The 27,435-nt window shown below is 51.0% G+C and overlaps 1 protein-coding gene and 1 non-coding gene across 6 annotated transcripts in view; one reads left to right on the forward strand and one right to left on the reverse strand.

The window, feature by feature from the left end:
• Nucleotides 1-20,277, reverse strand: part of BRPF3 (bromodomain and PHD finger containing 3) — a 37,322-nt gene extending 17,045 nt beyond the window's left edge. Inside the window, exons 1-8 of one of the 5 annotated variants that reach the window (XM_070074150.2) lie at nt 19,803-20,277; nt 14,703-16,178; nt 11,446-11,602; nt 9,193-9,324; nt 5,273-5,401; nt 4,658-4,970; nt 3,662-3,967; nt 1,320-1,826 (exon numbers count right to left, since the gene is read on the reverse strand). In XM_070074150.2, coding sequence (XP_069930251.1) covers nt 1,320-1,826; nt 3,662-3,967; nt 4,658-4,970; nt 5,273-5,401; nt 9,193-9,324; nt 11,446-11,602; nt 14,703-16,153 — 2,995 coding nt within the window. In that variant the 5' untranslated portion in view covers nt 16,154-16,178; nt 19,803-20,277. Of the gene's footprint in view, nt 1-1,319; nt 1,827-3,661; nt 3,968-4,657; nt 4,986-5,272; nt 5,402-9,192; nt 9,325-11,445; nt 11,603-13,857; nt 13,882-14,702; nt 16,179-19,274; nt 19,737-19,802 lie in introns of those variants that run through there. The other 4 variants (XM_070074151.2, XM_002714658.6, XM_089334014.1 and 1 more) reach the window with 4 other exon arrangements.
• LOC127493201 (uncharacterized) overlaps nt 20,262-27,435 on the forward strand; it is a 29,113-nt gene continuing 21,939 nt past the window's right edge. The window contains exons 1-2 of the transcript XR_007923285.3: nt 20,262-20,743; nt 23,232-23,360. This is a non-coding gene — a transcript (uncharacterized LOC127493201). The remainder of the gene's footprint in view (nt 20,744-23,231; nt 23,361-27,435) is intronic.

Genomic DNA, 27,435 nt, shown 5'->3' on the forward strand with positions numbered 1-27,435 from the left:
CTCTGCCTTAACACAGGGAGGCTGTGCCAGATGGGGGAGGTACTGTTGCAAACAAAATGTTGGGCAGGAAGAAAGAAAAGCAAGTGCTGGCCACACAGTCCAAAGCCAGGACATGAAAGGACATGAGAGGGACGCAAGGAACAAAAGCCAAGAGCAGCCCATCCCACCAAGCAGGCTGGTGTTCCCTATCCCAGCAAGACTCAACGGCTCTGCCTGGCACTCAAGGCTGTCCACATGTGGCCAGGCCCACCCCACACATCCAGCCTTGGCTCCTGAGGCTCCGTGGAGCCCCTCTCCAAAATGTCACTCAGAGACTCTTCTCTTCCTGTTTCCACACACCAGGGCTTGAGCCCTTGCCCCATCTACTCCTTCCCGTTCTGCCCTCATCCTACAGGGTCAGCTCAGGCACTGCCTGCTAAAGAAGCCTTCCCAACTCCTTCAGCTCAAAGTCCCTGAACACCTGGAGCAGTGCCACCCATCACCCGACACCTGACTACAAACTGTTCAGCACTACGATTTCTCTGCCCCTTAGGAAATCACCTTGTTTCCCTGCTGGTCTAAGGACACCCCCAGAGCTGGAACGGAGCCTGACTCAGTATTCCCTAGTGCCCAGCTAGCACTGGGCCTGTAGAAGGACTCTTCAGTGACCAAGCTGCCATGACCTACCTCTGGGACCTTGTATCCTACCTCTACCACCCCTGCCCCACCCCACTGTGCTGCAGCCACAGCAGTCCCCCCGCTATTCCCACCTCCAGGGCCTGTGCACTTGCTAGACTCTCTCTTTGGACGGTTCTTCCCCTAGCTATTCAAACAGCTCATGTCTTCAACTCCTTCAGATCCTCAGTCAGAAGTCAGCTGCTCAGAGACCTCCCTCCTTGCCACGACCCCAGCACTGCCATCCTCCTTCCCTGGTGGATTTTTTCTCCACAGTGTCCTCATTTGTTTTTCATCTATTTCCCCCACTTGAGAGATTTTTGTCTGTTTTGTTCAATGGTTCCTGCCCTCTCCCCACCCCCATCCCCAGTGCCTAGGACAGAGCCTGATACAAATAAGCAACAACTGATCTGAAATGAAGGCAAGAACCTTCTCCCCCCAGTGCCAAAGAGCCCAGAGTCTGGTCTTCTGAAAATGCTTGCTCAAAGCCCCTCTTCCCAGGCCCAAGCTCATATGCCAGGCCCAGCTGTGAGCTGAGGAGCCCTCACTGCCACTACTGGCGTCCACAGGGGCCACTACGAGATGGGCAGCTGGGGAAGGTGCTGGCTGGCAGGGCAAAGCAGGACAGCAGACGAGAGGGATCGACAGAAGTCACAGGCAGTCACCTGTCTCTTCCTCCTGCTGGGGGGACCGCTCCCCTTCGCTCTCACTACAGCTTCCGCTCCTCGGCCGCTTCCGGGAGTGGTGCTCATCCTCCATGCTGGCTGGAGAGGCGGGAGAGCCTGCCATCCCATGGTCCTCGCCGTTCTCCAGAGCCCCGTCTGGGCTCCTCGGTAGCTTCACCCCATTTTTGGCCTTCTTGAAGAGGACTGATGTGCGGCGGCCCACACCACTAAGCGGGACACCGGCAGGGGTGTCAGGGGCCACGAGGGATAGTCTATTGATGCCATTGTCACTGAGCAGGCGTTGCAAGGGCTCGCTCCCTAGCTGCAGAGGTGATTTTTCCAAGAGTTCATCTTCTTCCACCTTTCTGGGCTTTAGGAATCGGCCTGGAGGTTTGCTATCACTGATGGGTTTCAGAGTTGGGGGGTCTGGGGGGGATTCTTGTTCAGACAAGGAAGGTGCAGGCCCAGTAGGCTCCAGGGTTGGTGGGGGAGGCAATTTGGAGTCATCTGTTAGAGAAAAAGAGAACCTGCTTGAACATTTTAGAAAGAGTCTGCCACTATAAGCCACATACTGACACTGATAACCAAGGACCATGGGCTGTGGTAAGCCTAGAGATGCGTCTTGTGTCTTTTTTTTTTTTTTGACAGGCAGAGTGGACAGTGAGAGAGAGAGACAGAGAGAAAGGTCTTCCTTTGCCGTTGGTTCACCCTCCAATGGCCGACGCGGCCGGCGCGCTGTGGCCGGCGCACCGCGCTGATCCGATGGCAGGAGCCAGGAGCCAGGTGCTTTTCCTGGTCTCCCATGGGGTGCAGGGCCCAAGCACCTGGGCCATCCTCCACTGCACTCCCTGGCCACAGCAGAGGGCTGGCCTGGAAGAGGGGCAACCGGGACAGAATCCAGCGCCCCGACCGGGACTAGAACCTGGTGTGCTGGCGCCGCTAGGCGGAGGATTAGCCTAGTGAGCCGCGGCGCCGGCCTACGTCTTGTGTCTTGTATCTTGTATCTGAGGCCAAGAGAAAGGATTCGAGATTTTCTTCACTACTAGTTCTCAGTCCTAGCCACGAATTAGAACCACCTAGGAAGTTTCCTAAAAATTCCAAAGTCTAGGCCACACCCCAGACCAACTAAAGCCAAATTTCTAATGAGGGGATTTTTTTTTAAAAGTTCACCTGGTAAGCTTTTTAAAGAGCAGAACAAAGTGAGGGCTGCAAACCATCACTCTACAGCTAAGAAAACAAGCTGCTTAATCAATAATTAGGTTAAGCCTCAGCCTGGCAGATTTGGGGTCTACGGTTCTCATTGGACTCAAGTGTATTATCCTCTGCTGTTAACTGTCTCACATCACCCATAAGAGAGCAAGAACAGCAGGAAGTGAGCTTAAGTTTACAGATATGGAAAACTGATCAAGTACGCTAAATCAAGTTTCCAAACATGTCTGCTCTCCTACCATCTTGAAACTACTGAAAATTAGAACCAACAAGCCATTGTCCAGACCTCCCCGTCTCAATCTATAGTGCCAGAGCCCAGGGGGGAGCGTGGATCTAGGGACATACTGACTGCCACAGTGGGAGCTGGCAAGAGGCACAACGCACACAAAGCTCTCTAACACCAAATTAGACCTGTCAGCCCATGCACTCTCTATCAACCTAAAATAAAATGAGCCATTCCCAGAAACAAGGGCCCTACCTTACCAGAGTACCTCTCAACATTTTAGACTGTGTGGGTAGCGAGCCCTCTTGGCCAAGCCCCAGGCTCAGACTCAAGAGCAGGTATGAGAGACAAAGTGTCCTCAGTGAAGGGGAAAAATGGGTTTATGGAAGTCACTTCCCCAGCTGTCCTGCAGTCTGGCCTCTGCTTGGAATAGGCCTATAGACTCAGCGAGGCAGGGTCCAAACCATGAAGTAGCTCCAGAGTCCAGGCCATCCTTAGGGTCTAGTCTTTTCTGCTATCCTCTACACTCTAACCTAACCTGTCAAAGTACTAGGTAGGCTAATATTTAACTGGTATGTATGATATAGCCAAATCAGGTGCAAAATACTGAAATACTTAATTGGCAGCTATTAGGTTCCAACATCTGACACTTCCCACAATCCAGCAATTGAATATTCCCATCAGGGGCCCCCAAGAGCCCAGTCCAATACAACAGCCAATATACACTAGGACAGATAAATTTTGGCTGTTAAAGATTTTAAATAATATCCCTAAATAATAATGTGGAAGGGTAACCCTTCCAAGGGCTTCTGCTTGCCCACAAGAGTCAGATCTAACCTTAAGACCCCCCCAGTAAGAGATTTCAGCCTGCATTCACTTCACCCCCTTCCTTCCTGTGAGTTTCTCTCACCTCTGTCCCCATCATCTTCTGGTTCCTCCTGCAAGGCCTGCTCCGGCACAGCTGCTTCTCCCTGGGGCCCTGCTGGCAGCTCCCCATTGGACACCGTCTTATTCAGTGATGGTGGCTGTGGTGGTGGTGGTGGCTGTGCCAGCTTCTGCCGAAGGGCGTTGATCTCCCGGCGCAGCAGGCGGACACGGCGGGTACGGGCCCCACTAGACCGCATTGCACTCACCAGGTCCAGTTTCTCCAGCAGCTCCTTCAGCTGCACCTCTGGGGACAAATGGGCCCGGTTCTCTGGGATGAGGATGTTGTCCACTGCCAGGGAGAAGGGAGGACAGAAGGGGCTGAAGAACTTGCCCAGCCCAGGGCAAGGGCAAGGGGCCGAATCCTTCGGATGCAAGCGTCACTGTGGGGCCTTGGCCCTGCAACACCACTGCCCAGAAAGCAGCCATAGGGACAAGGTCAGAATCAGAGAAACAGCTGCAGGAAGCAGTTCACAGTCACAGTTATGGGCTCCGTGGAGCAGGCACAAGGTGGCTTGGCAATGCCCTGGCCTGCGTGACTGTGTGGCTGCTGCCATCGAGAAGCAGAGAGCAGGGGCAGGGAGGGTGTGGGGCTCAGAGGCAATTCCCTTTTCCTGGTCCTCCACCTGCACTCTTCTGAACGAGCCAGACACACACCAGCACTGCACTCCCCCGCCCCATGCTCCAGTGCTATACTGAGGGGCTCCAGGAGAGGAAGACCCCTGGTAAGGCTTTAGCTTTTCCAACAGCTGACACCCATTTCCCCTTCCTGCCATTCAAGAAATGTTAAGTGCATGAGTTAAACTTTAGCCCTTGGAACTATCCCAGCTATCAGCAGATAACCTCCATCTGTGCTTACCCCCAGCTTTGCTCCTGGAGTCCACCCGGCAGCCCCAAGGCCCACCCTGATCCCTGGTTCTTTGGGCTCTGTCCCTGTGCCTCCTCCTGGCCCCTCTCCTCCCCATCCACCCCAGCTTCTCACCGTCTTCCCAGGAGAAGCGGTAAAAGTCCTCCAATTTGGGTGACTCGGGCAGGTGGGTGCCCCTCTCGGGGTCATAACCAATGTTCTCTGCCTGCCGCCGGGCATGCCGCAAGATGGCCCCTCCCAGGTCCCGCAGGCGGACAGCTGCTCGGTGGAAAATTGTGTCTTTAGCATTATACTTCATGCAGTTGGTAACTATAAGGTTAAAGTCCTCCTCAAACTCTTCCAAGGTGCGGTACAGGTGGGACTCCAGCTTCCGCCTCATGGTAGAAAAATCCATTGGCTTGGATATGAATTCCAGGTAATCTGGAACCTAAACATATAAAACCTGTACAATTACAACAACCATTTACTAGCCAAACAGATGCACCCTTCACCATCCTTCTTGGTCTCCCTGTTTTCTGATTTGGCCGTACTGGGCTCACTTAGAGCCCCAGGTGCCTGGCCCATCATGGCCTCCTGCTGACCCCTCACCGTGGTCAAGTCTACCACTAGCTTTGCCAGAGCCCTCCAACCCCAGTTTTATACACCTTATAGCTCGTCCCCTCCTGGCCTAATTAGAACCAGTTCCTAGCTCAGGAGGGGTTCATGGCCTGGGAAGTGGGGGAAACTTGCCTCACTGAGGTTGACAGGTTCAGCGAAGATATGTGCAGGATCCTTCTCCTGCAGCAGGTCCAGTGTCGTCCTCAGCAGAACGTTGAAAGGCATCAGCTCCAGCTCCATGGCAGCCTGCTGGATCTTGACCTGTGCAGGAGGGGGAGCAATCAGGGCATCCTCTGCAGAGAGGCACTGAACACTTCTCTTGGTAACTTGACTCACCAACCACGTACAACAGCTTTTCACAGGGTATTAAGCTAACCAGTACATAGCAGCAATCACCCAATCCGCTGCCCAGGAATCATGAAACCAACAGTGCAACGGTGTGAAAGCACCCCCAAGGGCCAGTGTGGTGGCGCAGATTAAGCCGCCACCTGCGATGCTGGCATCCCCTATGAGCGCAATTCAAGTCCCAGCTGCTTCCCTTCTAATCCAGCTCCCTAACAAGGCACCTGGGAAAGCAGTGGAAGGTGGTCTGAATGCTTGGCCCCTGCCACCCACATAAGAGACTTAAATGGAGTTCCTGGCTCCTGGCTTGTCCTGGCCCAGCCCTGACTGTTAAGGCCATTTGTGGGAGTGAACCAGCGAATGGAAGATCTGTTTCTCCCTCTCTCTCTCTGTAACTCTGCCTTTCAAATAAATAATCTTTAAAAAAAAAAAAAAAAAAGGAAAGTGTCCCCCACCCCCAATTTCATGTGTTGGAACCTTATTGCTCAGTGCAAGAGTGTCGGCAGCCAGGCCTACTGGGAGGTGTTGGATCATGAGGGCTCCATGAAGAACGAAGGCTGTTCTCATGGAAGCGCTCTCAGGGGTGGCTTGGTTATAAAAGCCAGCTCTTCTGCACACGCTCCCTTGTCTCCCATTTCCCCTCCTTGAGATAATGAGCACAGAAGCCCCCAGCAGATGCTGTCGCCACTCCTTGGACTTGCCAGCCTCTGGAGCTGTGAGCCAAGTAAACTTTTCTTTATAAATTACCCAGCCCATGGTAATGTTATAGCTGTAGAAAAACGGAAGATAAACACCACCATTTTGTGACTGTTTCCTTCATATCAAGTACCATACCCAAGCTTACAGCAACAATAATTATGACGACTCCAATTAATACTTTTACAGCCCAAAGAAGTACAAGGTCAGGTTTGAAGCCTTTTATGCAATGAATACATGAAGCAGGTACAGATGAGATCTTCTACAGAGAGAAAACAGAGGCATAGACTAGGTAACTTGTTCTAGAGTCATGTAGCTAATAAAGGGCAGAGTGGGATTTAGTTCCGGTTTGGTTCACAGTGAGTGCCCTTGACCGTCGAGTCACAAAGCCTCTCTGCCTGTGCTACCTCAGTTAATCATGATAATAATGCTGAAGGAGAAATTATTATCCTCATGAGAACTGAAGTTTGGAGAGTACAATGGTCACTAGCCTGAGGTCACCTGACTAGAAAAGACCAGAGGCAGGATTTGAACCCAGGTCTGACTTAGTCCAAGGGGCACACTGGTGATATAAAATGGACCCTGGACAAGTTTCCTACCTAGTGTACTGAGCTACTGGTCCCCTCAGCCCTTGGAGCATCTTGTTCATCCTGCAGGGGCCGGGGTTTCCAGGATCACCCCTCAAACAGCAAGCAGAGCCATGTTTTTACAGTGGCACGCTGCACAAATGTTACCTGTGTACCCTAATGTCAAGAGGGCGGGAAGCCACAGATTCAACTGAAAAGTTTCTGCTCTTGGTAACATCTAAACAGGCCAGCCTGCTTCCCCAGGGCCAGGCCCTCCTTTCTTTCTCTCAATTCTCTGAGCTGCAGGTGGGTAGAGAAACCTGAGAGGGCACTGACAGTCTGAACAAGCAAAGGTGGTCCTGCGATGTCCTCCGTGGCCACCCACACTACCATGGAGAGAGCTGCCTAGCTTCGGAGGTGGAAACTCAGGCGACTGGCCTGCTGGAGCAGGGCTTGTGCTAGAGCTGAGCAGTCACACAGAGTCTGGAGAAAGAGAGAAAGGAACATCTTTAACCTAGACCTCTGAAGCATGCTATTCCTGGACTAGAGAGAATAGTTTTGGCTTGTCATCCATTCAATGAATAGTATTTGCTCTCCGTCATGTGCAGTAGATTCCTCAGTGAGACAGAGTTATCAATAATAACATTATAGTAACACCATGACAGCTGATAATTCCCTTACCCTGTGCCAGGCTCTGGCCTAAGCTTTTTAAGATTTATTTATTTATTTGGAAAGGCAGAGTTAGAGAGAGGTAGAGACAGACAGAGAGGTCTTCTGTCCACTGGTTCACTCTCCAAATGGCTCCAACAGCTGGGGCTGGGCCAGGCTGAAACCAGGAGCCAGGAGCTTCTTCCAGGTCTCCCATGAGGGGACAGGGGCCCAAGCACTTGGGCCATTCTCCACTGTCTTCCCAGACGCATTAGCAGGAAGCTGGATCAAAAGTGGAGCAGCCAGGTCTCAAACAGGCATCCATATGGGATGCTGCTGGCTTCCCTGGTGGCGGTTTTACCCACTACACCGCAGTGCTAGCCCCCTAAGCTCTTTTTATATACTAAATAAGTTATCTAATCCTCACAAAGACCTTATGATGTAGACTCCACTGTTGTCCCCACGTTACAGATGAGGAAATGGAGGTATTAAGAGATTAAGAAACTTGGCCAGCACTGTGGCTTAATAGGCTAGCTAATCCTCTGCCTTGCGGCGCCGGCACACCGGGTTCTAGTCCCGGTCAGGGTGCCGGATTCTGTCCTGGTTGCCCCTCTTCCAGGCCAGCTCTCTGCTGTGGCCAGGGGTGCAGTGGAGGATGGCCCAAGTACTTGGGTCCTGCACCCGCAACGGAGACCAGGAGAAGCACCTAGCTCCTGCCTTCAGATCAGCGCAGTGCGCCGGCCATGGCGGCCATTGGAGGATGAACCAACGGCAAAAGGAAGACCTTTCTCTCTGTCTCTCTCTCACTGTCCACTCTGACTGTCAAAAAAAAGAGAGAGAGATTAACAAACTTGCTTAATGTTATACAAGCACTGAGCAGAAGAGCCAGGATTTAAATCAAGGCGATCTGGTGCCACAGCTCATGTTCCTCAACTCCTGTGCTATCCTACCTACTTCAACATTCTCCATGCCCAGGGCTAAGACTCTCTTGGAACAGACATGGGGAAATTTAAATGATTCAAGACCATAAGTGGGGTTTTTTTTAAAGATTTATTTATTTGAAAAGCAGAGTGACACAGAGAGGGAGAGGGAGAGGAAGAAGAGGAAGGAAAGGGAGGGAGAGAAGGAGGAAGAGGAAGAGAGAGAGGGAGAGAGAGATTGAGACTGATCTTCCATCTGCTGGTTCACTCCCCAAATTGCCACAATGAGTGGAGCTGGGCCAGGCCAAAGCCAAGAGCCTGGAATTCCATCCGGGTCTCCCATGTGGGTGGCAGAGGTTCAGGTACTTGGGCCATCTTTTCCTGCTTTCCCATGCACTTTAGCAGGAAGCTTCGATTGGAAGTAGAGCAATCGGAACTCGAACCAGTGTTCATATGGAGTAGAGGTATTCAAGGTGGTGGCTTAACCCACAAAGCCGACCCAGTGCTTAATGGCCAAATGAGAACTCAGAAGCTCCCTTGGCGGATGTTATAAACCACTGATGCCCATTAAAAAAGACTGAGAAGCTTTTCAAAATACTCAAGGCCAGGCTTCCTCTGAGATTTCTGCACCAGAAACTCCAGGGTTGAGTGCCAGGTATGTGATATTAAGCTTATGCTTGACACCACTAGGAGCCAAACCCCAAATCACGGAAGACATCAGCAGCATCACACCCAATACAGAGTTGCCAGACGGAGTACATAACGCTGAGCAAGAAGGGGAGTTAGAAAGCTGGCACCGGGCGGGGGCTCCTAGGCCTCCCAACGTCACACGAAGAGTGGAAGAAAATCCCTAAGAGCCGAGGACTGAGGCTCCTCCTACCTGCTCCCGCTTGAGCTTCTCCCTCTTCCGAATCAGCTCAATCAGCAGCCGCGCCCGCTCCAGGTCGTGCCGGAGCTTCTGCCAGTACTTCAGCTCTTCCTTCACTGCACTGGTCTTCTCATCTTGTTCTCGCTGTAGGAGGCAAGAGGAGGAGCTGTGACCTCCTTCCTGCCCAAAGACCTCTCTCCATTCAAGCATCATAGAACCTCAGCAGATAGCAATCCCGTCCTCTGCCTCGGCCCACAGTCCCTGAGAGCCCTGCCATTCCCCCTGCACACAGCGTCTTCCTACTGTGTTTCCCTGGCCTAGTAGCGACGCTTCCACATGGTAGCCCAATAATCACTCCTGGAGTGAGACCTGGGGAATGCTCTGCACTACCCCCGGGGACACCCAAGATCGGTCAGCCCCTCAGGGATGAAAGAATTTCAGAACAGACATCTCAGGGGTGGAAAGAATTTCTCCCTAGAGATGTGACTTGGCTAGAAAATGAAAACAAAGTGAAGTTCTTACTGTAAGCTTGTTCTAAGTGACTTGAACATACTTTGATAAAACCTAAGAACAAAAGACTGTTATTCCTCCCTTAGAAGAGGCTACAGTTGTAGCTGGGAGAAGGAAGAAACCGAAGTTTGAAACACAAGTAAATATTAGCAGGAAAACAACGAAAACTGATCATGTAAACTGAAATAAAACACTGAGAAGCTGTTTGAGGTGACAGCCATGCTTACCTAATCTGAACACTGTACACACATCAAACACCTCACTGCACCCCCCAGAAGGCTTAACAATTACTTTAAAAACGGTAAGAGGATGCAAAATAGGGAGGTCTGCTTAACAGAGTTAGGAAGGGAAGGTTTCCTGGGAAAAGCAACCTAATGAGTGGTTTCACAGAACAGTGATGGACACAGATGGGCAAGGCAGTAAGGCAGGCCTCTTCTGGACCCAGTGGGACCAAAGGGGTAGAAGTGTGGAGACAGATCTGTGGTTCTTTGTTTGGTGAGCAAAACAGGATGGCCAGAACAGAGAAGCTAGAAAACCACAACCACCATGGAAAACCCAGGATCCAGCTAACAAGCAGCTCAAATGCCAGACAAGAGCCTGGACTTGGCCTACCTGGAGAAGGGGAATGTATTCTGGAAGTGACAGATGGAAATGGCACGTGAGTAACATACAAACAAGGAGTTGGAGGCTAGAGACCACCTAGAAAGCCATTACTGAGATGACGAGGGCATGGGTAGGCAGGGTAGCTGTGGAACAGACAAAGGGCCAGATACAGATAAATCCCCCCAAACGGTTTAGGGGATTAACTGTGGCACATTATGAGGGGAACAGTCAGAAGTGCTTCCAATGTGGTGAACTCTTAATATGAGGTCAGGAGGGAGAAGGGTTCCAGGACAATAATGGGAAAGTAAGTTTACTGACAGGAGGTAATTCAGCCTCTAGTGTCTGGGTTACAGATTCACGTGGAACTGTCCCAGAACAACTGAGGGAAAAGGGGGGTGGGGGTGGGAGATGAGGATAAGATGAACACTCTAGGCCTACCACCACACGGTTGTTTTTAGTTACTAGAGTGGGCATGTTCTCCAAGCAAGCAGGTGGCAACAAGGCCAGCAGAAATATTATCTTCAAAGAGCAAGAAGTTGCATCAGCAGAAGATGTAAAGGGTTGGAAGAGGTGGAGATGGTGTCACGAAGCGCCCGGATAGCTGATCTGTAATGTCAAATGCAGCCCAGTGGCCAACAGGTAAGAATCTGAGACAAACTTGTTGGGAGGAGGTTGCTGATATGTTAGGGGCAGTATCAGGGGAGCAGATGGGCCAACTTCAGCTGCTAATGGCTGATGGCCACCACAGTCAGACTGTGCAACCTCCCGAGATCATAAACTTGTATATTTACTGTCTTGAGAAAAGGGCATCTTTTCCTCGTTCAAGCAGCATGGCTGAACTGGCTCTCACTCAGTCCATCTCCTCTTGCTTTCTGCCACACATCTGGAGAGTTTCCCCATGTTGGAGAAGTTGGGCTTGCTCTCCACTCTCCCCTAGAGTGTGCTCCTCCTATGCCAAACCTCTCCCATCTGAAGTGGCTGCTGTCTGATATTAAGAGTTATTCCTGGGATAGACCCCCTGGAGGGATAATCCACTGCAGGCAAAGGGTCCATGGGGGGGGGGGGGGGCTAGAGGAGGGTCCAGCCCTGCCCCAACCCTCATTCCTCACCCTCCTCCTTCCTCCATGGGCCTCAGGCCATCTTCACACCTACCTGCTCGGCGTTTCTTTGGGACTGGAGGTGGGAGTGCAGGCGCCGGATGAGGGGGACACCATTCCGCGCCTGCCGTTTCAGCAGCCAGTAGTTGTGAAGCCGCTGCATGAACTGGTTTTTCCTCTGAAAGGAGAGACCACTACAGATCTTGTTCAACCTTGAGTAGAGGCACAGGAAAGCGAAGGAAAAGGTCAGTGGCGAACCCATATCGCAGCCCAAGCATCCCATCCAGACCCTGGTTAATTGCTGAACCTTACAGAGGAAGAGAGAATAAGTGGCCAAATGCCTCACCTCAGAAAGCCTTAAAAGGACAGCAAAGTTAAGCAGCTCAGATCCAGCATGAGGTATTTCACTCACTTTCCACCTTCTGCCTTGCAGCCCTGAACCTCTAAAAGAATCCTCTCCCAGAAACCCTATTTCCCGGTCCTCGACTCTCCTGTTCCACACACTGGCTGTGCCTCAACATTCCCACCCTCCTAGTGACAAAGGCACAGAAAGGGAAAAGGAACTCGAGTAAGCACTGGGCAGTGTGGTCACCACGTCTTGCCTCCTGCGGCCCTGGGGCTAGCCCATAACCAGCCAGCAGGAACGCCAGCAGGAGTACATCCTTTACTGCCTCCTGAGCCCAGATGTAACCCTGGAGAGTTGCTTCACGTCTGGTTTTTCATTTCAAAAATCTCAACTGCCTAAAAATGGTCATTTTGGACCAAACTGGGCGGGGGGGGTGGATCTAAAAGTGTAAGAGGGCAGAGAATCTGAAAATTTAGCTGGCTAAACTACCCAAATGAGACACCTTAAGGTCAGAGTTTCACCCATTAACACCTGGGGAGAAGGGAAAGGGGCGAGAAAAGGAATTAGTGAGAGCCTACAACCCCTGTCCTAGAAGATGGAAAGAGCTTAGCAGCATACTAAGTAAATACTTAGCAGATGCTAAGTAAACTGTCAAAATAACTAAGAGGGGCTGGCATTATGGCGCAGCAGGTTAAACCACCACCTATGATGCCAGCGTCCCATACCACAGCACTGGTTCAAGTCCCAGGCTCTCCGCTTCCAATCCAACTTCCTACTAGGAAAGCAGCAGCAGCAGATGGCCCAAATGTTTGGGCCCCTGCACTCACATGGGAGACCTGGATGGAGTTCCAGGCTCTTGGCTTCAGCCTGGCCCAGCCCTTCTCATTGTAGCCATTTCAGGAATGGTCTCTCCCTCTTTCTCTCTGTCACTTTGCCTTTCAAATATATAAAATAAAAAACCTTTAAAAAAAAAAAAAGAAAAGAAAAGACCCACTAAAGTAGCTCATAAGATGGAGCGGTCTGGGTGGAACTGGAATCCACGTCTCTGCTATGCCATGGCACGTCCCCAGATCGGTTATTCCCAGGGTAGGCAAGGCCTCAGTACTCCCGTGGAATTTCTTCTGCCTTTTCATCTCACTACGAAAGGAAGATAAGCACGGCTAAACTGGAGGTGGAACCCAAGAAGGATGGGCAAGTTGGGCAGGACACTGCTCACCTCGGCCTCACTCCTCTCCACAGTCAAGCCAAGCTTACGAAATTAAGTCCTAAGGCCTTTTCCCAAAGGACAGATTCCCCACCAATGCCCATGCCAAGCACACCTGCCCAGATGCAGGCAGCCCCTCCCTCTACAACCTCTTGGCCATGGAGAGTTCCAACAGCAATTGTGCAGGTAGGGAAGAGAATAATAATAATAAAATAGCAACAGCAGCAGTAGCCACCATTTATCGAGCACTTACTATTTGCCAGGCACTGTGCTAAGTGTTTTACTTATATTATCTCATTTACTTCTCTCATCTCTGTGTGTTGGGTGCATTTACAAATCAATAAACTAAGGTTGAGGGCAGTAAAGCATGTTGCCAAAAGTCACATGGGCACTAAGTGACAGAAGCAGGATCCAAACACAGGTTCATTTGGTTCTTAGCCAGCATGCTCTACCAGCTCTGCAAGAGGCATCTAGAACAGACAAGACCAGAGTCTAGCCCCAGGGCATAACCACCCTACAGATGTGGCCTAGGCAAATACACACTTCCCTCAGAAAAGCAGTAGCCTAGAACAGCTCTCTGACACGTTTAGAGTTGCTGAAATTCCAAGTTGGTCCATGGCTCACAAGAGCGTCCCCTTTCCCATCTTGCTCACGTGTTTTCTTCCCAGCCTGGCAAGTTTGGCTGCCTGGTACCCTCAAGCCACTCATTTCCCAGTACCCTCTAAGACTCTCTTCCCTCTACTCTTCCCATCAAGAGAGGTGGGCAGCAGGAAATAATCTAGAGGCTTCATGGGCCCCAGACTGTGGTCCAGGGTCTGCCACTTTCCACCCAGTTCCATCCCTTAGAACAGGACATGGCATATAGTAAGTACTCAATAAATATCTCATTGAATGAAAAAAGGAGCAAACAACTTTACCTCCTGTGGCCGCAGTTTCTTCATCTGGGGGTGTGGGAGAAGGTGCAAGGACTACATTAGATGAATAATCTCCAGGATTCCTTCCTGTTCTAACAATGTACACCTTTTAATGACATGACCCTTGCAATGAGCCTTTACTGAAAATCTTGCCTGTCTCTTGATTCTCTGCCAAGCTCCCATTTTTCCAGCAGTTCCAGCTACCTCCCTGATGGTTTTAAACACATTCAACAGTTTCTCTACACACATTTAATGGGGGGCCCAGGGGACTGTTACATAGTTCAACTGAGTGATCTTTTCCCCTAAATCTAATGCTTCTCAAGAGGAGAAATAGCAGGTTTTCCCCATACCATCCCCTTATGCAAAGTCCCTATCACAGCAAAGACAGAGCAGCAGGCACCCATATTGGCCCTGACAGAGTGGTTCTGCACTGGGATTAGTTCTAAGAGTTTTTGGAAACCTGTGTGGGGAGTGTCTGGGTTTGTCACCTAGAACAGAATTTGGAACGGGGATTTACAACTGGCATTTACAAAGACAAGCAAAGCCAAACATCTGGAAATGCATGGCTCAAGTTCTAACAATGACAAAGTTACCTTGCCCAAAATGCCACTTAGTGCCCCTGCCAAAAACTACTGCTATAGAGACCATGTCATCTGAGTTTCTAAGCAACCTAAGTGTGTTATTTCACCTTAAACCAAAAGAACAATCAAAACCACAAACCAGGTCAGGTAAGCCCAGGATCCACAGGAGAAGTTTAAATTTGGTGGCACAGATAAGACGTGACCCAGGGCCAACGCCAGCCCAAGAGAAACCACAAGTCCTTAAGGAGCTCTTCCGGGAAGGCTCACCTGTAGGAGGGTATCTGTGGGACAGTGACCATGGGGACAGTGGAGGGTGTGTCTCGGCCCACTTCATCGGGCTCCTTCTTGATCTTTTGCTTCAGATTTGCCTTATTCTTCTTGGGCGCTCCTTTGAGAGGGCCGCCCACCCCCTGGCCTTGGCCTTCCTGCTCTTGCTCCACCATTTCTTCCTCCTCTTCTTCCTCCCCACCACCCTCCTTCAGCCCCTCCTCATCCCCAGCCTCACTGAGGCTTCTGGGGGAGTCACCCTTTCTCTTCACAGTGGCCGCACCTGGCGGCGAGTGGGCCTCACAGTAGGCAGTCTTGCGCACTGTGAAAATGGTGCCGTTGAGGCTGGTTTCTCTCATGGGCTCAATCTTCATGAAGAGCCCAGCTCGCTGTGCGCATGTCACATGGAAGGCTGTGTAGCAGTTCACTTTATGGCACTGGATGGCTGCACCCAGCCCCTTCTGCTTGCAGATGTAGCAGGTTAGTTTCCAGCGGGCCGGCGGGATGTTGTCGATGCCCTCGATGGGCTCCAGGAACACAGTGTTAGCAAAGCAGACCTCAGGGATCCAGATGGCACATACCACGTGGGCCCAGTGCCCGTCGCTGGTCTGTTTGAAGGCGCCCCCTTTGTTGGGACAGAGAACGCAATCCACGGGCCGGGAGGGGGACTGCAGGCAGCAGCGGCATAACCACTGGCCCTCGGGGATGTAGGGGACGCCATAGCACTCCTGGTGTACGGCCAGGTTGCAGATGTCACAGAAGAGGATGACGTTGCTGTTGTGGCATTCATCGTCCAGGCACACACAGCAGAAGGCGTCTTCGTCAATGAGGGACTGCTGGGCCCCACTGCTGCGACTCTCCAAGTACGACTCCTTCTCGAGGCGGTCCACCAGCAGCTCAAAGGTGTCGGCTGACACTGAACCGTGTCCATCTACTCGCCGCTTCTCATTCACCATGTCTAGCCAGGCAAGGTCTTCCTCATCCATGTCGTACTCTACCTCTGCATCCAGGTCCTCAGGAGGCTTTTCAATGTATCGGTAGTAGGCTGCAGGCAGTGGGGGTGCTTCTGGCTGGCTGCCAGGGTCCACAACGCGGAAGCTGGGCTGTGGGAGGTGGAAAGAGGTTCCGGATGCATGCTTGGAGCAGGACTCCTTCTTTTTGCCCTTGGACGAGGGTTTCTTGGACTTGCCGGGAAACTGAGGCTGCTCACTATTTTCCTTGTTACTATTGCACTCAGTGATATCCTGGGCAGTTAGCTCATCCTCAGTGATAATTTTGAGTGGATCATAGATGCTGATACGATGCAGGCGTCCATCAATGTCCACCTCAACAATCCGCTGGGCCTGAGCATATGTCAGGGTCTCCCGGGTGGGTGAGCACTTGAGACTGTAGGGGGATGGGGAACGCCGGCCTTCGGCGTTCTGCCGCGACTTCCGACGAGGCTTCCTCATGGCCCCTGGGAACCAAGGCACAGGCCTAAGGAGAGAAGGCCAGGAGACCGTGAGCTGGAAGTTCACATGCACCTGTACCGAGCTGGAAGTTCACATGCACCTGTACCCACTCCCCCTTCCATGTGATCAAGCGGCCACCGAGAAGACCGTGTGAACAACCAGCCCCTCAACGGGCATCCACGCGGCCTTCAAGTCCTTCCACAAACGTGACTTCTCGGTGAGACTTTCTCTGACCATTCTATCTAAAACTGCAAATTCCTCCCCACCAGAAGCTACCTTTCATCCTATTTCTCCCTGTAACACTCACCATCTTCTACCACACCATGTAACTTGCCTGTTGATTATGTTTAATGTCTGCTGCCTTCGACTAGAATGTAAGCTCCCTGAGGAGAGGCAGTTTCGCCTGACTTGCTCAGTGCTGTACCCTCAGCACTTGGAGCTCAATAAGTACAAGTTAAATGAGAAGAGAAATTAAACATTCAGCATCCCTGCCCTCAAGCAGCTCTGTCCGCCTGAAGGGACAGCAAAATAAACAGACCATTACAACGTGACACAGGCAAAGACCCACATGTTCTGCTTATGTTCACCAGGCTGTGGCAGAGCTAACAATGGAAAAGGCGAGGCTAATTAAGGCTCCAGAAAAGAAGAAAAACAAGAACAGCATCCGCTTCCCAGTTCTATATACGAACACTGGGCCCATTTGCACCAACAAAAATTCGCAGGTCTGCAGCCCTCCCCCGTCATTTACCATTTCACAAATCCTATCTCTTGGATCTCCCCAGCGGTGAAGGTGACTACAACACTCAATACACGTGATCTAGGGGCTTCAAACCACAGTGTGCCATGCCTTCCCTGCAAAAGGCAGCACCCAGGATGCACTACCCAGGACATTTCTAGGCAGAAACCCTGGAAGCTGTGGGAGAAGCTCCAAGAGATGTCTCAAATACCAAGTAGCGGGCCGGCGCCGCGGCTCACTAGGCTAATCCTCCGCCTAGCGGCGCCGGCACACCGGGTTCTAGTCCCGGTCGGGGCGCCGGATTCTGTCCCGGTTGCCCCTCTTCCAGGCCAGCCCTCTGCTGTGGCCAGGGAGTGCAGTGGAGGATGGCCCAGGTGCTTGGGCCCTGCACCCCATGGGAGACCAGGAAAAGCACCTGGCTCCTGGCTCCTGCCATCGGATCAGCGCGGTGCGCCGGCCGCAGCGCGCCGGCCGCAGCGGCCATTGGAGGGTGAACCAACGGCAAAGGAAGACCTTTCTCTCTGTCTCTCTCTCTCACTGTCCACTCTGCCTGTCAAAAAAAAAAAATTAAAAAAAAAAAAAAATACCAAGTAGCCTATGGGGGAACTTCACTGGACCTAAGGCCAAGGTGATTGGCCCAGTAGCCAAGATAAACTCTCAGTGCAGTTATCTCAGAAGTCCTTCTTTCCTTGGGGCCAGCGTTGTGGCGTAGCAGGTAAAGCCACCACCTGCAGTGCTGGCATCCCATATGGGTGCTGGTTCAAGACCCAGCTGTTCTACTTCCAATCCAGCTCTCTGCTATGGCCTGGGAAAGCAGTGGAAAATGGCCCAAGTCCTTGGGCCCCCGCACCCGCATGGGGAGACCGGAAGAAGCTCTGGCTCCTGGCTTCGGATCAGCGCAGCTCTGGCCATTGCAGCCAATTGAGGAGTCAACCAGCGGATGGAAGACCTCTCCCTCTCTCTCTCTCTCTGCCTCTCTGTGTAACTCTCACTTTCAAATAAATAAATAAATCTTAAAAAAAAAAAAAGCCCTTCTTTCCCAAAACACTTAAATCCAATCTACTCTTGGGCAGCAAAATGCCCACATCATTCTCTGGATGGAGGGAACTACAAGAAGCTCATACAGCTCTGAGGTAGGTTCTCCCCTAAGACATCACCACCAAGAAACACCTCTGGGAAGGTCCACAGAGTGGACAGGGATTTGGAAGGGCATGGAAAGGGGACGATTTCAAAGGGAAAAACAGACTTGTCACCTTGGTTGCAGGCTCTACCACCTTCATCTGTAATGTACAAGGTGATAATTTTGCATACTTTTACAAACTACAGATATATTTTCCTTTAGTATTTCTCACCACTACTTTGAGGAATAGTAGTAAACAAAGTATGTTCTCCGTTTGTTACAAAGAAACAGAAGCTCACAAAGATGTGACTTAACCCAAGCTAGAAAGTGACAGAGCTTCTCAACTCTTCTCACTGGGAGGTAAGAATATCACAAAGACGCCATCATCTAGAGGCTCTGAGGACCACCTAGGTTCTAACCTTGGCCCTGTGTGACTCAGGGAAAGCCACTTAACCTCTCTGTACCTCCACTCTCCACCAGTCAAATGAGGGCAGTAAAATCTACCTCTTCAGGGTTGCCATTTGTTAATAAGGTGTTATTAACATCCTCCTTTCAAAGGCCTCCCGAACTCCCAGTGTGACTGAAACAAACAAACAAACAACACAATTTGGCCGAGGACAGGCAGGCAGGCAGGCAGGCATCCACTCCACTCGGAGCCAAAGGAAACAGAATCAGCCCAGCAGTTCTGTCCGGGTTCCAGAGGCGCCTGGCCTCCAGATTCCTTACGGACGCCAAGTCCTCCAGGCAGCCTGGGCCAAGAGACCTGTTTTATTCCCCAGCCCGCCAAAGGCAAGCAGCTCCGAGGAGAGGTGAGAACATCCAACTTACAAGTCTCCGGAGACCGGAGGGGCCCCTGCCTTCAATTAAGCCACCCAACGGTCCTCCCCACCGCTCCCTCCTCGGCAGCCCCCCGCCCCGCCCCAGCTCTCCGGACCAAGCCTCAGGACCCCGCGGAGCACACACCCGGAGGGAGGGGGCTGACGCCGGGGAGACCGACACGTTTCGCCCACATGGAGCTTACAGTCTAGATGAGGGTTTTTTTTGGCGGGAGTTTCTCAGCCTACATAGTCCTTCGCACATACACACCTCCTCCAGAAATATTTCCAACACCTCTCTAGAGATTTTTTTCGGTCCCCTCAGGGCCCCCCCTTGCCCATCCCCCCTCCCTGGGTCTCCCAAGAACAGGGAGTTTCTGCAATCAGACTGTGCCCCCTGCACTCCACACAACCCCCAGTCAAGGATTCTCCCGCCCATTTAAGGGGCACCTCTTCCAGAAGAATTTTGGGCCCTCAAAGAGGAAACAGGAGAAATAACATCTCCTCAGACCGGAGGAGAGCGCAGTAGACAGACACGGAATCGGACCCTCAGACAGAGAAAGCGAGCGCCAGCGAACCAGCGAGGCAGAGAGCCGAGTGCCCATTGGCCGCCTGACTTGCTCGTCAGGGGGAACTGGGGAACCAAGGGCCAACCAAGGGGCGGGACTCTCCGCTAGTCTGGCCAATTGGAGAACGTGGCGGGGGCGGGGCTTGGCAGCTCGACTTCCAGAGGCGGGGGGGAGACAAGATGGCGGCTGCGGGAGGGGGTCCTTGCTTTTCAGCTCCCCCCCTCACCCGCCTTCTCCTTCCCTGCCGCCGCCCTCGCTCCAGAGGAGAGCTTTCGCGCCGCCTCCGCCCCGCTCAGGGAGCCTCCCGCTTCCCCAGTCGTCCCCCTCCCTGCCCCGCGCAGTCCTTGGTCCCCGTAGGCCCCGCTGCCCGCTCCTTGGCTCTGTCTGGTCCCGCTGCCGCCCCCATTACCTCAGCCGCCGGCCCGACCCCACACCGTTCGGGGCGCCTGGGCTCGGGAGGGCCGGCCGCCGAGCAGATCGGCGCGGCCCGGGGAGCGGAGCGCGGCCTCCTCCCGCGCCGATCTCTGCGGCCTCTGCCGTGCCCCCTCCCGGCCCGCGGTGGGGCCCCGGCTCGGCTGCCGCCGCCGCCGCCGCTCCCGGGGGAGGAGGGGGAATGGAGCCGCCGCCGCCGCCGCCGCCGCCGCTGCCGCCACGGAGCCCGGCCGAGGGGAGGGAGGGATCAGCCCCCAGGCAGGATCCGCCCCTCCGGCCTCCCCCCCGCCACCTCCACCCCTTCCCTCGCTCCCTCCCTGGCTCCGCGGGTTCTCCCGCTGAACAGGAGCGAGAGCGCGAAAGGGGGGAAACGGGAGAAAAATCCCCCCGCCCGTCCCCGGCGCGGCGGCGGCCGGGGCGGCGCGGAGAGGAGCGCGGAGCCGCCGCTGCTGCCGCCGCCGCCGCCGCCGCCGCCACGGGGCACCGTCCCTGGCTCGGCCTCACGGTGGCGGTACGGACGCGGCAGGGGCACCGAGCAGAAACCGGGTCTGCGCCCGCCGCGGCCCCGGCTCACCCCGTCCATGCCAGCCGCCCCGCGCGCCTGACGAGAGCGTGGAGGGAAGGGGGGACCCCTAACTCTTTAGAATGGCCAGTCGCCCCTTCCCGGGTCTCCGCGGGCGAGGCAGCTAAGGTTGGGGTGACAAACTCCCGCCCCAAGCTGGAGGGCACCACCGAAGATTAAGCCAGGGCAGCCTTTGAAGTCCAAAGCGGGTCCGTGGTTTCCTGGGATGCAGGTGCCTGCGTGACTCCCAGAAGGTACCCCCGCCCCTGTCCAGGTCCCGAGGACAAAGGTCTGGCGCTGTCCAGCCCCTCCCCCAGGGAGGCCAGCCGGGAAAGCCCTGCCTCTGTTGTGTCCAGGTGAGCGCCTGGCTCCGCACCAGACATCCGCTAAGAAACGGACCTTAGTCGTGTGCCACCCTTTCCCTTCTGTATTTAAGGAGAGTAAACAGAAAAGTTTGACAGTCGATTTTTAAGGACGTCTGGTAACTCGTTCGTCAATGTAAGCACGGGAAACACTTTCTCCTAAAACCTGATTTGGCTAGGAGTCGGTTAATGTAATACTCCGGACGGCTGTCGACAAGATGCTTGGCAAATGGCAGCTCAGACTTGCAAAAGTAATCGAACTGGCTTCGGTTTTAATTAAAAAAAAAAAAAAATGGGTAAAGGACTTCTTTGCCACCTGCCCTCCCGCCCCTTAGCCTATGAATTGCAAGGCTTACCTCCTGAGACTTAAGCACCTCTTGGAGTGATGTTTATAAAGGACGCCTGGCTAGGCTGCCTCTACATGAGAAGCGGGATGACTTCTGAAAGGTCTCCCGTGCCTGCGCCGCTGGCGTGGCTGGGGAGACCGGGCTGGGTTCTGATGATCAAGGACTTGCATTCTAGGGACAGGACGGTGAAGGAGAAAGTCTTGAGGTCCAAGTCTTGGAAATGTTTACAATGAATGTACTGCTGCTGTTGAAAGATAGGTGTTCATTATCCTAAGGGGTTTAAACATAGAGTTTTCAAGTTTGATTGCGCTAGATTATGGAAGCTAATTTGCGTTGCAAAGGTAGTTTCTGAGTCGATGGTAGCATCATCTGGCAAAGAGCGGTGCAAAAACACTGGAGTTCACCAAGTTTTACAAAGAAAGGAGTGGCATGGGAAGCTAAGCCAGGGCAGGGCAATGTTTTGAAAGCTGTGAAGATGAAATAGTACGAATTACTGTCAAGTGTTCCAAAGCTAGGGGGAATAGGCATTTGGAAGGAAGATGTGGAAGAAAAGATGATTAATTGTAGAAGGGAAAGCCCCAGAGATGAAAGAATATTGCAGTTACTTTTAGTTAAGAATTAAAAAAACATAATAAGACCAGCAGAAGCAAGACTTTGATTTTTTTGTTCTTTTAAAACATGAAATATTACTCTTTATGCAAATGACTAGTACCTTTTATTTCTTGATAGGTGTTGTCAAAATTTATTTAACACCATTCCCACTTATGTGATCGGGAGCTATCTTTTTCCACTAAAATAAGTGAATAAATATCTGGAGAGAACGCGCTGACTTACACTTAGAAGTAAAATAATGGTTTAAATACTGTTGAAAATGCATTAAGCCATCCTAATGCATGAGATCTCTGGGTTTTTCTGCCTAGAGCTTTCATATTAAAACTGTGTCCAGCCTACATGTTTCTCTTCCATTTTCAGCTGTTACTTTTTTTGGGGGGGTAACATGGCCATTGTCCTCACTTTCACTTTTTAAATTTGGAATTGGTTTCTATTAGCGTAGCTGCACACATAACCAGTTCACTCTGATGTAATCTTAAATGTAACATGGAACAATTATGTCATTAAAAACAAATTTGGAACATGTATCAGAAATCCCAGAGGCGCTAAATTTAATTCACTTTAATCGTTAGCTATTTTAAAGAGTTTAATTCACCAGCCCCTGGCCTTTCCATTAAACCATACAGCAATTAAATTTAATAAACAAAGGCACAGACCTCTGATTTCAAATAGTTGTTTTGTAACATCCTTCATCTCAGTGGAAACTAACTTATTTGGAATAGAAGAATGTTTGACTGTTTAGAACCAAAAGAAGAAACATAAACACCAAAAATGTCTCCCCTACACATACTTTTTCTCTGCATCTCAGGATGTCTTTGTCTGTGCATCACTAATGTCACTAGTGAACCAAGACAAGAAACTGCTGAAAGGTCAGATTCAATACCCTCCAGATAAATAAAATATGTATGATGAAAAAATAGGCCTTGACTGATTATTTACTCATTTTAAATAGAATATTCATTCCTTAGACACTTGGCCGAAAGAATTCTGAATTCCCAGAGTTGGGAGGAATGAAGAGGGGAAGCATTGTGATTTTTTTGTGCTATCATGAAAATGGTTTAATAATAAAAAGTTTGCTTAGGAAGAAATTTAGCTAGGTCAACAAAAAGTCCTAAATAGAATATCAGTCCTTTTAAATTACATCCATTCATTTATTTCCAAAACATATTTATTGACCACCAACTGTGAGTCCAGTACTATATATGTTTCTTTGGGAAATAACAACAAAAATCTCCACCTAGGAAGAGTCTGGTGATCATATGCATAGTAGAATTTTTTTTCCCTTGCCTTTAGTAGTGTGCAAGCAAGAAGCAAGCCAGAAAAAACTTCTAGCTGCTCTATATGGGTAGACATTGAGAAAGAAAAGATTGAACTGGGTAGGAGTTATGGCAAGGTAATAAGGATAATAAAAATAGTATCTAACACATTCAAGGTACTATGCTTAATGCTATTTATTAAAACTTTATTGCACTTAACTGAAACAACTTTAACTAATAAAGGAAATCTGTTGACTTCATAACCAGGGAGTTCAGCGGTGCATCCAGCTTCAAGCAAGGTCAAGTCAAGGGACTCAAACTACGTCATCAGGACACCATCTCTTGCAGGCTCAGCCATCCTGAACCAGTAGCTGTGGCCAGAGAGGTGATCTTCTGGTAAGGTCTGGTCATGTGTCTGCTTCTAGAACCAGAGGACATGTGCAGGAGGTAATTATCCAGAGACTGTGGGCGTATGTGAAAGCTAGGTCCAATAAGCATGCCATATTTAATTTAGCAAGTTATTAATTTATCAGTGCATTAAATAGTATTCTCATTACCCCCAGTGTGTGTGTGGTGAACTAGAGCTGGGGAGTTAGGCAAACCAGAAAGAATTTAGGTAATTACACACAGAAACACAAGGGCAGAGCCAGAAGAATGGAAGAGGTGGTAGAGAAGGAGGAAGGGAAAGAAAGGTCAAATCAGAGGTCAAATCAACAATCTGATGACAAATAAGATCCAAGTTGGATCTAAGGTCAAACTTCAGAGGTTTTCACGATGCTGGCATAACCCTGGCAAAGCAGGAGGTGGTAAAGGGTGGGTTGCTAAACAGCTCTCTCCACGGTGAGGGTCCAAGATTGGGGGAATGATGCAATCAACTCACGATCTGGAGCCTTTGTGGTCAAAGTAAAATGCATGTCTATTCAATAATTATTCCTGAGCTGCTGGTAAGTAAAGGCCACAAAGCTGCAAAGGATAAGCTCTCAGGCTTGCAACCTAATCACAAGAAGAAAGCAAGGACATGAATAACAAACCTGGCAGAGTGCAAGTGCTTCAAGAAAGAGGCAAGCAAAATGGCCAAGGCCAGCGCCGTGGCTCACTAGGCTAATCCTCTGCCTGCAGCGCCGGCACACTGGGTTCTAGTCCCGGTAGGGGTGCTGGATTCTGTCTCGGTTGCCCCTCTTCCAGTCCAGCTCTCTGCTGTGGCCAGGGAGTGCAGTGGAGGATGGCCCAAGTGCTTGGGCCCAGCACCCCTTGGGAGACCAGGAGAAGCACCTGGATCAGTGCAGTGCGCCAGCCGCGGCGGCCATTGGAGGGTGAACCAATGGCTAAGGAAGACCTTTCTCTCTGTCTCTCTCTCTCTCTCACTGTCCACTCTGCCTGTCAAAAAACAAACAACAACAACAACAAAAAATGGCCAAGTTTGGAGGGGAGGGAAGGCTGTGAAGCTGGTGCGTTCCGAGTCCCACCTTAAAGCCTGGGCAAGTGTTGAGTAGCAAGCAGGCAGAGGGAGTGTGGGCCAGGCTGAGCCACCAGCATGAACAAGGAAACAAGGGTGTCAAAGCACATTTCAATAAACTGAGTTTCAAAGATCTAACTGCCTTGTATTAGTGACTCATGAATCAGGCAGAGTCCAATCTACAGAATGGAAAAGAGCTCTGACGAGCTAGACAGAGTGGGTGAGTCTTGCAGGCAGAAAAAGCAGAAGATAGGGGTCGGTGCTGTGGTGTAGTGAGCTAAAGCTCCCGCCTGCAGCACCGCTGTCCCATATGGGCACCAGTTCTAGTCCTGGCTGCTCCTCTTTGTATTTGGGCCTCTGCACCCACGTGGGAGACCTGAAAGAAGCTCCTGGCTCCTGCAGTTGCAGCCATTTGGGGAGTGAACCAGTAGATAAAAGACCTTTATCTCTGTCTGTAACTCTACCTCTCAAATAAATAAAAATCTAAAAAAAAAAAAAAAAAAAAGGCAGAAGAGAGCAGGAACAATTAACAAATTGTAGATTAATCTTTTCAAGATTGCTTTCCCTATAGGTTGATTACTGTAGTGGAGAAATAGTCGGTATATAGGTTGTCAAAACTTATCAAAATGTACAGAATAGCGGTTGTTTATTTTAGAGAAAATGTTACCACAAGTTGATCAGGAATACCTGTTGCAATTTTTAGACTAGTTATTAATTGAGTAGAAAGCCATATAACTCAAAAGCTGTAGAAGAGAGGGAAAAAAGAACAATTTTAAAACTCAGTCAAGACGGTGCCGCGGCTCACTAGGCTAATCCTCTGCCTTGCGGCGCCGGCACACCAGGTTCTAGTCCCGGTCGGGGCGCCGGATTCTGTGCTGGTTGCCTCTCTTCCAGGCCAGCTCTCTGCTGTGGCCCGGGAAGGCAGTGGAGGATGGCCCAAGTGCTTGGGCCCTGCACCCCATGGGAGACCAGGAGAAGTACCTGGCTCCTGCCTTCGGATTAGCGCGGTGCACTGGCTGCAGCGCGCTGGTCGCGGCGGCCATTGGAGTGTGAACCAATGGCAAAGGAAGACCTTTCTCTCTGTCTCTCTCTCTCACTGTCCACTCTGCCTGTCAAAAATTAAAAAACAAAAAACAAAACAAAACAAAAAAAAACCTCAGTCAAAAAGGAGACAAGGAAAGAAAATATAGTAAAAGTGGAAAAAGTAGAAAACAACAAAATGATGGCAGATTTAAACAATTTATAAACTGCATTCTACACTGCAGAAGATAGTTGATAATAAATAGAATACTTTTGGAAAAGTTTGGTAAAAGATTGTTTAAATATGTGGTTTGAGCACACGAATTTATCCTCATTCGCTCCCAAGCTTCACTGATAGAGTGGGAAAGGATTAAAAAAATATCCACAAGATAATAAAATCTACAAGAACAAAGAGAATGAGAGAAACACCAGCGGATGAGATTTGCCTCCTCCAGAAAGTGAACTGAAGATATTCTGGACTTGAGCACATGAGACACCAATAGAGAGAGGACTGCAGTGTCGCAGGGAGCCTGGGAACTGAAATGAAGCTGCACATCCTGTTCCCAGGCTGATAAGGAAGGGAAAGCTGATGTAAATCGCTGGGGCCTGGTGGTCCAGGAGGGGCTGAGAGAAAACCACATGAAAGCAGTTCTCACAGTTGCTGCTTCCAATGGGGAGCTGAAAAAACAGGTTGCAGGAATCAAAACCCTTAGAGCTCCTGCGCCTTCCCTCTGTCAGTTTGTAGACCACCAGGACCAGGTTTACATTAGAACTTGGCCACCCAGATTGTTGCCCAAGAACCAGTTGCACTGGCACCCCTGCAAGCTGGTTGTAAACGCAGAATCTGGGCCCCCACCCCAGGCCTTCCAAACCAGAATCAGCATTTTAATGGGATTCCTCCCAGGTGATTTATACACACACTAAATTTATTTTTTTTAAGAACTATTTATTTTGAAAGAGAGGAAGAGACAGAGATCTTCCATCCACTTGTTCACTCCCCAGATGGCTACCATAGACAGGGCTGGCCCATACAGAAGTCAGAAGCCAGGAGCTTCATCCAGGTCTTCCACATGAGTGGCAGGAGCCCAAGCATTTGGGCCATCTTCCCCTGCCTTTCCAACGCCATTAGCAGGGAGCTGGATGGGAAGTGGAGCAGCAGGGACAGGAATCTGTACCAATAAGGGATACCACATTGCAGGAGGAAACTTAACCCGCTACACCACACCGGCACCCACATTAAATTTTAAATTTTGAGAAGCAGTGGATTAGAGGATATGAGAGAATACCAGGATTCCTCTCTGAAGATGGAGAAAAGACCTAGTTATGACTATGGATTATGGAACACCCCTCAGTAGAACATTCAGCTTGTCACTTTCAGCCTTTCTCCTCCCCCAACAGAGTTGTTTGTTTGTTTGTTTGTTTGTTTTGGACAGGCAGAACAGGCAGAGTGGATAGTGAGAGAGAGACAGAGAGAAAGGTCTTCCTTTCCTATTGGTTCACCCTCCAATGGCCGCTGCAGCCGGCACGCTGCGGCGGGCGCACGGCACTGATCCGAAGCCAGGAGCCAGGTGCTTCCTCCTGGTCTCCCATGTGGGTGCAGGGCCCAAGCACTTGGGCCATCCTCCACTGCCTTCCTAGGCCACAGCAGAGAGCTGGACTGGAAGAGGAGCAACCGGGACAGAATCCGGCACCCCAACCGGGACTAGAACCTGGGGTGCTGGCGCCGCAGGCGGAGGACTAGCCAAGTGAGCCGCGGCACTGGCTTTATTATCACTTCTTAATAAATAGACAATTGGGGCTGGTGCTGTGGCACAGCGGGTTAAGCTGCAGCCTGCAGTGCTGGCATCCCATATGGGCACCAGTTCCAGTCCCAGTTGCTCCACTTCCAACCCAGCTCTCTGCTAATATGCCTGGGAAAGCAGCAGAGGATGACCCAAATACTTGGACCCCTGTATCCACATGGGAGACCTCGAAGAAGCTCCTGGCTCCTGGCTT

Source organism: Oryctolagus cuniculus, chromosome 5 (genome assembly GCF_051225735.1).
Source record: "Oryctolagus cuniculus isolate XC-2025 breed Fujian yellow rabbit chromosome 5, ASM5122573v1, whole genome shotgun sequence".
Classification (NCBI taxonomy): Eukaryota; Metazoa; Chordata; class Mammalia; order Lagomorpha; family Leporidae; genus Oryctolagus; species Oryctolagus cuniculus.